Here is a 14,911-nt window from a genome sequence, read left to right as displayed (position 1 = left end):
CGGGGTCGATGCTAGTGTGGAGCGAATGAAGGAGTCCATAGCGAACATGAGCAGAGCCTTTGTGGAGTCATTGGCGCATCAACACATCACCATGGAAAGGATGGCAACCTCCATGGAGAAGATAAGTCGCCAGGGTATGGAAAACATGGTGAGTGTTCATAATAGAATGACATCTCTTGAGGAGCGATGGGCATCTATTGAACAAAGAAACCAGACCTTCATGGAATTCCTTCTGAGTAGGACTGCCAGTGCAGATACGGGTCCCGATGGCCCCCTGATGTGCAGTAAGGTGCTCTCAGGCCACTTCCAAGCGCTGGCCCCTTCTGGCCTGTGCCGCTTCAGGTGGGTGAGCAGCAGCCTGGCGCTCCTGTTGCTGCTGCTGTTGTTCCTGGTTCTGCTGGTGCCACAACTGGTGTTCGAGCTCATCTAATGCCCAGAAGGGAAGGAAATAAATGGCTCCCATGCTTCTGGCAGATGCCTCCATTTGAGGAAGCGCTGAGTGAAGGTGGTGAGCGGGGTTTCCCAGGAGGTCACACTGGAGAAGTGTGTGAGGCTCCAACCTTCCACAGGTGTGGTTAAGCCTGGTAAAAGTTGCCCCAGGCCTGAAACAACAAAGTCCTGCCACCTGCAAATGATGACTGATCAAATCTCCTCTTTAATGGTTGACCTGCAGCTGATAGTCAGCAAGCCAATAGTGCTCACGCCAGGTTTCACAGGCGTGATCCCCACCAGGCGTGTTTTATGTGGGAAAAGGGCTAAAAATGCAAGGTCCTGTTAAAATGGGATTATAAAGGCCAATTATTGCTGATTAAGGGCCTTAAAGACCAGTCCCGCCTGTTGGAGGCGGGACTGATTCGGGACCATCAGACACGCCTGGGTTAAAATGGCTCGGGGTCAGGAACCAGGCGGGGGGGGTCCCGACCACCCAGTTTTTGCGATTTTAACCTCCCACACGCCTCAAAGCCTGCCTCACGACTGAGTTAAAATCCTGCCCATAGTCTTTAGATTAAAATAGTTTCAAATGTGTTTTATAAGGAAAATGTTACCTTTTTGAGAATCTACTTGTGGAAGTGGAGATATGTAGAAGAAAGCAGGGATGGTGATGGATGGGTTAATTTGCACCATGTCTGGGATAACATCAAGGCCTCTATTGATGGGCAAGTGTGCAGGTTGAGGTAGAAAAATAAACAAACTATAAGAGTGCCTGTATTATCCAATCAATTGTAGCTAACTGGGTTTAAGGACCGGTATATTTCCCTGATATGAATGAGAGGGAAAGGCAAGTAGAGAAGTATGTCAGTAAGGAACAATTTGAGAAAAAGAGAAATGGACTTTGATATGTGTTCAGTAAGCAGGTCCGAGTGCTGGTGGCCCTCAACCACAGCTCCTTAGCACCAGCCACAGGTAATACTGCAAGGTTTGAGAAAAGCTTTCCCGTGTTGAAGAGCAAGTGTAAATAAATATGCCGGGGGAGAATTATCACAGGGTTTTTGGCTGGCTGGCTGTCCTAACTTTGGCAGCAGAGCTTCGGGAGCCCGTGTAAATGGCACAATAGCCATTGATGCCCTTCTTCTGGGGTTTCTGTGGCTCTTTGGCCAAAGTTGCAGTGGACAAGTGGGAGAACCCCTGTGAAAATTCACCCCACTCTATGTGGGCTCGCAGACCACGTTCTCCTGTGGCCAATACTGGCGAGGGCCCACTCCCTGAGGCCAATACTGGTGAGGGCCCACTCCCTGAGGCCAATAATGGCGAGGGCCCACTCCCTGAGGCCAATACTGGTGAGGGAACACTCCCTGTGGCCAATACTGGCGAGGGTCCACTCCCTGAGGCCAATACTGGCGAGAGCCAACTCCCTGAGGCCAATACTGGTGAGGGCCCACTCCCTGAGGCCAATACTGGTGAGGGCCCACTCCCTGAGGCCAATACTGGCGAGAGCCCACTCCCTGAGGCTAATACTGGCAAGGGCCCACTCCCCGAGGCCAATACTGGCGAGGGCCCGCTCCCTGAGGCTAATACTGGCAAGGGCCTACTCCCTGAGGCCAATACTGGCGAGAGCCCACTCCCTGAGGCCAATACTGGCAAGGGCCCACTCCCTGAGGCCAATACTGGCAAGGGCCCGCTCTCTGAGGCCAATACTGGCGAGAGCCCACTCCCTGAGGCCAATACTGGCGAGAGCCCACTCCCTGAGGCCAATACTGGCGAGAGCCCACTCCCTGAGGCCAATACTGGCAAGGGCCCACTCCCTGAGGCCAATACTGGCAAGGGCCCGCTCCCTGAGGCCAATACTGGCGAGAGCCCACTCCCTGAGGCCAATACTGGCAAGGGCCCACTCCCTGAGGCCAATACTGGCGAGGGAACACTTCCTGAGGCTAATACTGGTGAGGGAATACTCCTTAAGGCCAATACTGGTGAGGGTCCACTCCCTGTGGCCAGTACTGGCGAGGGTCCACTCCCTGAGGCCAATACTGGCGAAGGCCCACTCCCTGAGGCCAATACTGGCGAGGGCCCACTCCCTGTGGCCAATACTGGCGAGGGTCCACTCCCTGAGGCCAATACTGGTGAGGGTCCACTCCCTGAGGCCAATACTGATGAGGGTCCACTCCTTGTGGCCAATACTGGCGAGGGCCCACTCCCTGAGGCCAATACTGGCGAGGGCCCACTCCCTGAGGCCAATACTGGCGAGGGAACACTCCCTGAGGCCAATACTGGCGTGGAAACACTCCCTGAGGCCAATACCTTCGAGGGCCCACTCCCTGAGGCCAATACTGGCGAGGGCCCGCTCCCTGAGGCCAATACTGGTGAGGGCCCACTCCCTGAGGCCAATACTGGCGAGGGCCCACTCCCTGAGGCCAATACTGGCGAGGGTCCACTCCCTGAGGCCAATACTGGCGAGAGCCAACTCCCTGAGGCCAATACTGGTGAGGGCCCACTCCCTGAGGCCAATACTGGCGAGAGCCCACACCCTGAGGCTAATACTGGCAAGGGCCCACTCCCCGAGGCCAATACTGGCGAGGGCCCGCTCCCTGAGGCTAATACTGGCAAGGGCCCACTCCCTGAGGCCAATACTGGCGAGAGCCCACTCCCTGAGGCCAATACTGGCAAGGGCCCACTCCCTGAGGCCAATACTGGCAAGGGCCCGCTCTCTGAGGCCAATACTGGCGAGAGCCCACTCCCTGAGGCCAATACTGGCGAGAGCCCACTCCCTGAGGCCAATACTGGCGAGAGCCCACTCCCTGAGGCCAATACTGGCAAGGGCCCACTCCCTGAGGCCAATACTGGCAAGGGCCCGCTCTCTGAGGCCAATACTGGCGAGAGCCCACTCCCTGAGGCCAATACTGGCGAGAGCCCACTCCCTGAGGCCAATACTGGCGAGAGCCCACTCCCTGAGGCCAATACTGGCAAGGGCCCACTCCCTGAGGCCAATACTGGCGAGGGAACACTTCCTGAGGCTAATACTGGTGAGGGAATACTCCTTGAGGCCAATACTGGTGAGGGTCCACTCCCTGTGGCCAATACTGGCGAGGGTCCACTCCCTGAGGCCAATACTGGCGAAGGCCCAGTCCCTGAGGCCAATACTGGCGAGGGCCCACTCCCTGTGGCCAATACTGGCGAGGGTCCACTCCCTGAGGCCAATACTGGCGAGGGTCCACTCCCTGAGGCCAATACTGATGAGGGTCCACTCCCTGTGGCCAATACTGGCGAGGGCCCACTCCCTGAGGCCAATACTGGCGAGGGCCCACTCCCTGAGGCCAATACTGGCGAGGGAACACTCCCTGAGGCCAATACTGGCGTGGAAACACTCCCTGAGGCCAATACCTTCGAGGGCCCACTCCCTGAGGCCAATACTGGCGAGGGCCCGCTCCCTGAGGCCAATACTGGTGAGGGCCCACTCCCTGAGGCCAATACTGGCGAGGGCTCACTCCCTGAGGCCAATACTGGCGTGGAAACACTCCCTGAGGGCAATACTGGTGAGGGAACACTCCCTGAGGCCAATACTGGCGAGGGCCCACTCCCTGAGGCTAATACTGGCGAGGTTCCACTCCCGGAGGCCACATTCCTCCTCCTTACAACAGAGGCCAGCTTACACTTTTAGGTCTTGTCTAATCTTACTCTAGATTATTCAGCTCTCCTATCTTAGATCGCTCTCCTGCGCGAGTCTCAACTCCCATACCTTCGAGAGTATCTATCCTAGCCTTGAGAACTAGGTACGGTTTCAGTAATGTGCCCAGAAAGCAAACAGAAAAAACAATCTGGTAGTTGCTTTCAGTCACAGGTCTTATCCAGTTGTCTCCATAAGATGGCAGTCTAGTCTTCAAAAGCAGTAGAGCACCACACCACTCCTCATTTTAAGTTTAAAATATTAAGCAATTTTATTTTACAATAGGTGAGCAAGCACAAACGTAACAGGCATATATAGTTACATATTTATATTAGACAACCTGCCACCTAACTCCAAGTAGACAAAAAATTTTTTTTTTAATGCAGCTCAGTGAGTTAAGCCTTTGTAAATAACTTTTAAATAATACACAATGTAACATTGTCAGAGGAAAAGGCTTGGTACAGGATTTGATTTTAGCAGGCTGTTAAACTCCTTTGTCTGGAATTCCTGCAGGGTTTCTCCAAATGTCCCGCTCTAACTTTGGCAGAATCTGCAGAAATTCTACTCCTTTATGTATAATGACCGGATTTAAAACGAGAGCTACCAAGCCAAAACTAGACACAAATACTTCAATGTTGTCATAAGCCCATATATGCCTAAAGCTGCACGTCCTTTTCCAACAAAACCGATCACAACTGGCTCTGTTTCCCATCTCTAGTCGACATCTCCATCTGCACCACAAGGCTGTGTGCTCCATCTCTATCAGGCGGACTCTATACAGCTAAAGGCAGCATACTCCTCTAACCACCGCACTAGAGAAAACTGTCTGTGCCATTGACTAGGTAGCCTGGTACTATTTGGCAAACATGTACGCATCAGAAGTTGCTAACCCCACCCCCCACCAGATCAAACAAGACCAAAAATAAAGACACCTACATTTGCTGGCAATCGGGGAGCAGACACTGAACAATAGCAACTCCAGATGTACATGTGCGGCCATTGATTTAAAAGGACAGGCATTTCTGAAACTGTGCCCTGTAATATGATGTGACAATAGGGGAGATGATCTTCTCAGTTCTCTATTTATATAATACAGCTGTATACTTAAATATGTGTGTATAAGATGTTTATAATTTCACTACAAATGGTGCCTGGATCCAAATGTCAGATTATAGGATAACTGAATGATTTGTGTTCTCTGTATTCCTGTGTTGTTCTGTATTTAGCCTCCAGAGCAAAACTGACAATGATCAACACAATGTCCAAGATCAGAGGGCAGGAGAAAGGACCAGGTTATCCTCAGGCGGAGGGCCTGTTGGGGGAAAGTATGATCAAGTTTGGAAAAGAACTTGGTGAAGAATCAAATTTTGGTGAGTTTGTAGCTAATTTAATAGCTCAGGTATACACTCGCACGCACATGCGCGCATACACGCACGCATGTGCACACATTCACGCACGCACGCATACACTCACACACACATTCACACTCACACGCGCACACACTCACGCGCACACACACGCTCATACACTCACTTACACTTTTATCATTGGGCTGGTTTTCAAGATTTGTTTTTTCACTAAACTTGAACTAACATTTTTTTAATAAGTCCAATAAATTCGGAATGTGGCAACAATGGGTGGATTAATCACAAATTATATGACCATGTTGGGAAATTCTGAAACATATTTTCCCCCAAATCATTCCTGCTCCTACACTGAGGTAGGTTTGCTGTTGGTCTCACCAGCGGTAAATTCTCCTAATTCACAAAATGGCAATTTTCTTCACGGTGCAGAAATTAAACTATGCTGATGTTTGATGAGTGAACTCTCAACTTGGCACTGCTGAAAAACTACTTGGGTGCAATTCCCTTCATGTTCTTAAAATATAAAATACGTACAAAGCTCCCTCAAATGACTTTGTGAGTAAATGCTTTGCTAATTTTTGTACTGAGCCATGCATCTCAGACAGGTCTGAAGTGCTCTCCTTGGTTTGGCTCAGTGTTGAGGCTCCTGCATTGAACCTCAGTGTCCCCACACTAGCTCCTGTTCTTCATTGCTATCCATTATCGCTTGCTGGAAAGTGTGGATGTTGAGTGAGGACAGAATTGGGCTTGCCTATGATGCTCACATAGATCATAGAAATTTACAGCATGGATGAAGGCCATTTTGGCCCATTGTACCTGCGCCGGCCGACAAAGAACTATCCAGCCTAATCCCACTTTCCAGCTCTTGGTCTGTAGCCCTGTAGGTTATGGCACTTCAAGTGCACATCCAAGCACTTTTTAAATGTGGTGAGGGTTTCTGCCTCTACCACCCTTTCAGGCAGTGAGTTCCAGACCCCAACCACCCTCTGGGTGAAGAAATTTCCTCTCAAATCCCTTCTAAACCTCCTCCCAATTACTTTAAATCTATGCCCTCTGGTTGTTGACCCCCCTGCTAAGGGAAATAGGTCCTTCCTGTCCACTCTATCTAAGCCCCACATAATTTTATACACCTCAATAAGGTTTCCCCTCAGCCTCCTCTGTTCCAAAGAAAACAACCCCAGCCTATCCAATCTTTCCTCATAGCTAAAATTCTCCACTCCAGGCAACATCCTGGTAAATCTCCTCTGTGCCCTCTCTAGTACAATCACATCTTTCCTGTAATGTGGTGACCAGAACTGTACGCAGTACTCTAGCTGTGGCCTTATTAGTGTTTTATACAGTTCAAGCATAACCTCCCTGCTATTGTATTCTATGCCTCGGCTAATAAAGGCAAGTATTCCGTATGCCTTCTTAACCACCTTATCTACCTGTCCTGCTACCTTCAGGGACCTGTGGACATGCACTCCAAGGTTCCTTTGTTCCTCTACACTTCTCAGTGTCCTGCCATTTAATGTGTATTCCCTTGCCTTGTTAGCTCTCCCCAAATGCATTACCTCACACTTCTCCGGATTGAATTCTATTTGCCACTGTTCTGCCCACCTGACCAGTCCATTGATATCTTCCTGCAGTCTACAGCCTTCTTCTTCATTATCAACCACACGGCTGATTTTAGTATCATCTGCAAACTTCTTAATCATACCCCCTACATTCAAGTCTAAATCATTGATATATACCACAAAAAGCAAGGGACCTAGTACTGAGCCCTGTGGAACCCCACTGGAAACAGCCTTCCAGTCACAAAAACACCCATCAACCATTACCCTTTGCTTCCTGCCTCTGAGCCAATTTTGGATCCAACTTGCCACTTTGCCCTGGATCCCATGGGCTTTTACTTCGTGACCAGTCTGCCATGTGGGACCTTATCAAAAGCCTTCCTAAAATCCATATACACTACATCAAACACACTATCCTCATCGACCCTCCTTGTTACCTCCTCAAAAAATTCAGTCAAGTTATTCTGACAGGACCTTCCCTTAACAAATCCATGCAAACTGTCCTTGATTAATCCGTGTCTTTCTAAATGAAGATTTATCCTGTCCCTCAGAACTTTTTCCAATAATTTTCCCACCACCGAGGCTAGGCTGACTGGCCTGTAATTACTCGGTCTATCCCTTTCATTAGCAGTCCTCCAGTACTCTAGCACCACACCTGTAGCCAGAGAAGATTGGAAAATGATGGTCAGAGCCTCTGCTATTTCCTCTTTTGCTTCTCTTAACAGCCTGGGATACACTTCATCCGGGCCTGGGGATTTATCCACTTTCAAAGCTGCTAAGCCCCTTAATACTTCCTCTCTCACTATGTTTATTTCATCTAATATTTCACACTCCTCCTCCATGTTTGCAATGTCTGCATTGCCCCTCTCGCTTGTGAAAACAGACGTAAAGTATTCATTAAGAACCATGCCCACGTCTTCCGCCTCCACACACACATTACCTTTATGGCCTCTAATAGGCCCTACTCTTTCTTTAGTTATCCTCTTGCTCTTAATGTATTTATAAAACATCTTTGGGTTTTCCTTGATTTTACTTGCCAACATTTTTTCATGCTCTCTCTTTGCTTTCCTAATTTCCTTTTTAATTGCAACCTTGCACTTTCTATACTCCTCTAGAGTTTCTGAAGTATTGAGCCTCCCTTTTTTTCTTTATCCTACCCTGGATGTCCCTTGACATCCAGGAGGCTCTAGATTTGTTAGTCCCACCCTTTTTCTTTAAGGGAACGTAGTTGCTCTGAACCCACAGAATCTCCTCCTTGAATGCCTCCTATTGCTCTGACACTGATTTACATTCAAGTAGCTGTTTCCAGTCCAGTCCTGCTCGGCTCATATATGAAGAATGGCTCCTTAGGCTGTTAGTGTCTGTGGAACTGAATTCTAGTAAGGGTCAACACCTTCAGGGGAAAAATTGAGAAAATTGGAGGAGAAAAATGTCTGCCATGGCTACTGGAGTCCTGCTGCACTAAGAACAGGACTCCAGAGTACAATATATTTTAGAGAGACCCAGGATGCAGTGTTATTTTGGATGAAAGTGTAGATAGCACCAGATTATTTTTGGCTTCATCTATTTGAAGAAAAAGGTGAAAACTGCATAGGTGTGGGGGGATTTATCCTAATTGTCTCCAAACTAAAAGTTGGAGGATGAAATTTATACTACAGTTATACTGTCCCTCCCTGAGTGTGGCAGTAACTTCTTTGTGCCCCAATTGCACTGAAAGTGGGACAGGTGTTGAAAACGTAGCATTGGCCCATTCCTGCAACTGTTATAAAATTATATTGCAACAGTATCACTCCCTCACTGTTGTAGTTGGGCAAATCTTTCTGATTGACACATGGTTCCCTGGTTAAATTTCTAAATCAGCAAGAATAAAGCTAACTTTAAAAGGTGTGCGCATCGGTAATGTTTAGATAACAGAGTGCAGATCTGCATATCTTTTTAAGCTAATTTTTTTGTGCATGTCTTTCTAATTATTTCACAAAGTAATTTCTAATTTGTCCTCTCATTACATTTCTAGGACATATCATGTCATTTTAGTTTGGGTTGGGGGTGGGTAGAATATGACAAATGCAAACAGGAAATTTTGGATCCTGTGACTCCAATATCAACAACCATTGATGTATTTATTTAAAGAGGGGCACCTTTGCATGCTATTGCATATGCCAAAATGTATTAATCATGTTAGATATGAACTTTCAAATCTGTTGCTGTAATTAGGTGATATGTCTTTCAGTGCTCCATGTACCCTTTGTGTTCACAGTCCAGTTTCCAAACCATCCAGAATGCACTGAAACTTGCCTGAGAAGACCGCCTATCTATAGTGAGTACCTAACATCACCCCAACAGCGATTGAATGACCCAGACTCGAACTGGTATTAGGAGACCACTGGTCTATAAAGCCACATAAGGTCTAGCTACAGTCAGTCCCAAAGGTGGTCTTATGGGCAGGTTTCACTGTATGTCACAGTCAGTGCCATCCCAGTTATTAATCAACTCAATTGTCTTTACATTTTGCACTCCACAGTCGATTACAGCATTTTAACATAGCCACCTGTTTAGCTGTCAGGCTAGGCTGCAATGTGAGAGATGGTTAACAGTAAGAAAAATTATTAAAATACATCCAAAGGCAAATTCGGGCTTCATGTTGAAAAAGATGGTGCGTCATTTCTGGTCATTTTACAATGTAGATGGGGCTAGCTGACAGACAAGGAACATCAGATATACACATTTAAATTACTAAGTGTTATAGAGCTGTTTGAAGCTTTTCATAACTATTATGGTTTTCATATGAGCGACAAAGAAGTCTTTAAAAAAATGTCTTGGTTTGGAATATTGTGTTATGCACCAACAATGTGCCATAGAAGTTAGAACTTCAAAGTTTTAAAGTGTTTCTTCTGTCCGCAAAGGCTTTCCAATTCTCTTTTATTCCTTCAGAGTGAAAATATACAGAGAGCTGAGGAAAAACGCAAATAGTTGAGTGATCAAAGTTTGGAAAACATGCTTCTGAACTCTGTGTATGGAATTTAACCCCAAGTTTAGTATTTAATCAGACCTTACCTTTTACATGTCGTTTGTGGATTTGCCTGGGAAACCTTTCATTTCTTTCTTCTGCAAGGGATAGATCGTAGTTAACACAAACCCATGGTGTGAGTCATAAAACTCATGTCCTTTCAGGAGGAGATAATGAAATAAAAGAATCATCAGAAATTTAAGATTTTTTGTGTGAAAAAAATGATTTTGCTGTTGGAGCAACAGATTTTGAAGTGGCCAATTTTGACGGTTAAACTTCCTCTGCACAGAAGCGACAAGCCACCAGCACGATCTGAGTGTGGAAGGGCAGCTCAGAATTCTGGGGGGGAGTGGGTCGGGCATCAGAGGCACACCACAGGGCTGAGTTGGTAGAAATTGATTAATTTATGGGTGGGGGCAAACAAGACAGTTAACATAAGGGAGAACTTTTACCGAGACCCAGGAAGAACAGTGGTGCTCATCTAGCTGCCAAAGAATCCTCACCAAACCTACTTTTAACACTTGCAGCGTGGGCTCCCGTCATCCCTTTAAGGGACGCTGGTTGTGGCCGCGCTGCGCTAGCGAGCAACAGACAGTTCCTGTACTGTGGGGTGAGACATGTTCTCTTGCTTTTAAAATTCTCATCCTCATGTTTAAATCCCTCCACGGCCTCGCCCCTCCCTATTACTGTAACCTCCTCCAGCCCGACAACTCTCCGAGATCTCTGCGCTCCTCCAATTCTGGCCTCTTGTACATCCCCCCCCCCCACCCTTTGTTCTGCCATTGGTAGCCGTACCTCCATCTGTCTAGTCTCCAGACTCCAAATAAACTTACCTTGCTTTAAAGTATTTAAAAATAATAAACCTGTGGAAAAAATGTATTAATTTTAATTAATTCACCACTTACCTTGTAAAAAGCAGGCCTTGCACCTGCTTTTTAAATGTCTAACTTCTGGAGACTTACCCTCCCGGGAAAACCTGAAAAAAAACCATAAGTTCAATGCGCACGTGCAGCCTCTCCCGCGCATTCGTTCGACCTCTGAACCTCTTTCAGGGGAACGGAAGTGCCGGTTTCCCACGCATGTGCAGTGCATGCAGGAAACCGGCACTTCCATTGGGCCTACGGGTGAGTAACCTGTGTGTACTCACCCGTGGAGACCCGAAGTTCTGGGCATTAACTGTACAAAATCTCCCCCTGTCTGTGGTGTAGAACTTTCAAGGCCACAAACACTTCTGACCACCTCCGCGCCAACAAAGTTGCCATTTTTATTATTCTTGCGGATCTCCCTGAGCTACGTGCTATTCTCTGGCTAAGCAGGGGTGAGCAGGTGAACTGCTGTCCAACCCCTGCCCAATGCCAGCTGCCCAGAGTGGATAAGAGCAGTACGAAGTGCCTCAATCACCGGTTTCGCCTCTCTCCATCTGGGGAAGCACCTATCTCCTACTCACTCCCAGCCTGACAGCATGGCTGAGATTGGGAACTCATGAGATGGGGAATCATAAGCACAATCCCTTGTCTTAAAGTTCTGCAGTGCAGTACATTGGACTACACATGTCAGTTAATCAGCATGACAGCTGTTTAATGCCTAAATGCCCATATCAAACAGAAACAATGGCTTATTTCATCTACTCCCTTGAACCTATTCCCACCAAACTGCTGACCACCCAACTTTCTTTCCTGGCCTCTATGTTAGCTGATATTGTTAACAGTTTCCCCATCTCAGGTACTGCCCCCCTCCCCTTCAAATCTGCCATCATTACCGAATCTCAAAAAATTCACCCTTGACCCATCTGTCCTTGCAAACTACCGCCCCATCTCCAACCTCCCTTTCCTCGCCAAAGTCCTTGAATGTGCTGTCGCCTCCAAATCCGTGCACATAATTCCCACAACTCCATGTTTGAATCCCTCCAAACAGGTTTCTGCCTCTGCCACAATACTGAAATGGCTATTATCAAAGTCACAAATGACATCCGATGTGACTGTGACTGTGGTAAGCTATCCCTCCTCATCCTTCTCGACCTGTCTGCAGCCTTTGACATGGTTGACCACACCATCCTCCTCCAATGCCTCTTGTAAAGTCTGTAGGTATTATGGCGAATTAATACACAGACTACAAGAGTAACTTTTAACAGGACTTTACTATTCGAAGGTCAGGGCGAATCTGCCCAATAAATCCTGACACAGCACTTATATACCGGTGTGGTCACCGTCGGTATTACAGTATACAGCAGCCAAGATAAAGTAGTGCCACACCTAAAATAGTTCTCTTAAAGGTGGACGGTTACATACAATAGTTCTCTTAAAGGTAGAACAGTTACATACACTACACCTCTCCTCCATCGTCCAGCTGGGTGGGACTGCCCTTGCCTGGTTCCATTCTCATCTATTCAGTCAGAGCCAGAAAATCACCTGCAATGGCTTCTCTTCCTGCTCCTGCACCATTATCTCTGGTGTCCCCCAAGGATCTATCCTTGGCCACCTCCTTTTTCTTATTTATGTGCTGCCCCTCGGTGACATCATCCAAAAATGCAATGTCAGGTTCCACATGTACGCTGACGACACCCAGTTCTACCTCACCGCCACCTCCCTCGACCCCTCCACTGTCTCTAATTTGTCACGCTGCTTGTCCGACATGCTGTACTAGATGAGTAGAAATTTATCTTCGGTCCCCTCCACAAACTCCATTCCCTAGCCACCGACTCCATCCTTCTCCCTGATCCCCGTCGGAGACAGTTCGCAACCTTGACGTCCTATCTGACCCCGAGATGAGCTTCCAACCACATATCCACTCCATCACCAAGACCACCTACTTCTATCTTTGTAACATCGCCCGTCTCCGCCCCTGTCTCCGCTCATCGGCTGCTGAAAACTTCATCCATGCCTTTCTTACCTTTAGATTTGACTATTCCAACACTCTCCTGGCCGGCCTGCCATCTTCCACCCTCCATAAATTTGAACTCATCCAAAACTCTGCAGCCCGTATTCTAACTTGGAGCAAGCCCCCAAGCTTTGGATTCCCTCCTTAAACCTCTTTTCCTCTCTACCTCTCTCTCCTCCATTTAAGACACTCCTTAAAACCTCCTGTGAAGCACCATGGGATGTTTTACTATGTCAAAGGCGCTATATAAATGCAAGTTGTTGTTGTTGCTCATACTGCTAAACATTTGTTTAATTATGCATAATCTGCCTTTTAAAACATTGATCCTTCCAATTTATGATTTGTCATTACTGTATAATATCAACTATATCTTTTTAACATAATGCGTTTCAGTAAAGTGCACCCAAACACAATCTTACATATAAACCTAGAAGATAGGAGCAGGAGTAGGCCATTCGGCCCCTCGAGCCTGTTCCGCCATTTAATGAGATCATGGCTGATCATCCAAATTCAGTAACCTGTCCCTGCTTTCTCCCCATATCCCTTGATCCCTTTAGCCTTAAGAAATATATCTAACTCCTTCTTGAATATATTTAATGAATTGGTCTCAACTGCCTTTTGTGGTAGCGAATTCCACAGGTTCACCACTCTCTGGGTGAAGAAATTCCTCCTCATCTCTGTCCTAAATGGCTTACCCCTTATCTTCAGACTGTGACCCCTGGTTCTGGACTCCCCGCCATCGGAAACATCCTTCCTGCGTCTAGTCTGTCTAGTCCTGTTAGAATTTTATAAATTTCAATGAGATCCCCTCTCATTCTTCTAAACTCCAGCGAATATAAGCCCAATCGACCTAATCTCTCCTCATACGTCATTCCTGCCATCCCAGGTATCAGTCTGGTAAATCTTCGCTGCACTCCCTCCATGGCAAGAACATCCTTCCTCAGATAAGGCGACCAAAACTGCACACAATACTCAAGGTGTGGTCTCACCAAAGCCCTGTACAACTGCAGCAGGACATCCTTGCTCCTGTACTCTAATCTTCTCGCTGTGCTTACCTTCAGCGACTGGTGCACAAGGACACCCAGGTCTCGTTGCACTTCCCCTTCTCCCAATCTATTGCCGTTCAGATAACAATCCGCCTTCCTGTTCTTGCCACCAAAGTGGATAACCTCGCATTTATCCACATTATACTGCATCTGCCAAGGCTCAACCGCGGCTAACAAGGGAAATTAGGGATAGCATAAGATCCAAGGAGAGGACATATAGATTGGCCAGAAAAAGCAGTAAACCTGAGGATTGGGAGCAGTTTAGGATTCAACAAAGGAGGACGAAGGGATTAATTAAGAAGGGGAAAACAGAGTGTGAGAGTAAGCTTGCAGGGAACATAAAAACTGACTGTAAAAACTTTTATAGATATGTGAAGAGAAAAAGATTGGTGATGTCAAGCGTAGGTCCCTTGCAGTCAGAATCAGGGGAATTTATAATGGGGAACAAAATACATATTTTGGTTCTGTCTTCACAAAGGAGGACACAAATAACCTCCCAGAGATGTCGGGGAACATAGGGTTAAATGAGAGGGAGGAACTGAATGAAATCAGTATTTGTAGGGAAATGGTGTTGGGGAAATTGACGGGATTGAAGGCCGATAAATCCCCAGGGCCTGGTAATCTGCATCCTAGGGTACTTAAGGAAGTGGCCCTAGAAATAGTAGATGCATTGCTGGTCAGCTTCAAAATTCGATAGACTCTGGAACAGTACCCATGGATTGGAGGGTAGCTAATGTTATCCCACTATTCAAAAAAGGTGGTAGAGAGAAAACAGGGAATTACAGACCGGTAAGCCTGACATCGGTAGTGGGGAAAATGCTAGAGTCAATTATAAAAGATGTAATAGCAGAGCACTTGGAAAACAGTGACAGGATCGGACAAAGTCAACATTGATTTACAAAAGGTAAATCGTGCTTGATTAATCTACTGGAATTTTTTGAGGATGTAACTGGTAAAATAGATAA

General features: G+C 47.0%; 1 protein-coding gene across 2 annotated transcripts in view; it reads left to right on the top strand.

Moving 5' to 3' along the window:
- sh3gl2b (SH3 domain containing GRB2 like 2b, endophilin A1) overlaps positions 1-14,911 on the top strand; it is a 234,633-nt gene that overhangs the window by 197,921 nt on the left and 21,801 nt on the right. The window contains exons 4-5 of one of the 2 annotated variants that reach the window (XM_085991636.1): positions 5,326-5,469; positions 9,274-9,333. In XM_085991636.1, coding sequence (XP_085847762.1) covers positions 5,326-5,469; positions 9,274-9,333 — 204 coding nt within the window. The remainder of the gene's footprint in view (positions 1-5,325; positions 5,470-9,273; positions 9,334-14,911) is intronic. The other variant, XM_085991644.1, reaches the window with a different exon arrangement.

The sequence above is a fragment of the Somniosus microcephalus genome, chromosome 1 (genome assembly GCF_052327205.1).
Source record: "Somniosus microcephalus isolate GS21.2 chromosome 1, FLI_Smic_1.0, whole genome shotgun sequence".
Classification (NCBI taxonomy): Eukaryota; Metazoa; Chordata; class Chondrichthyes; order Squaliformes; family Somniosidae; genus Somniosus; species Somniosus microcephalus.
The sequence above is the reverse complement of the archived record's forward strand: the minus strand, read 5'-3'. Positions and strand labels throughout refer to the sequence as shown.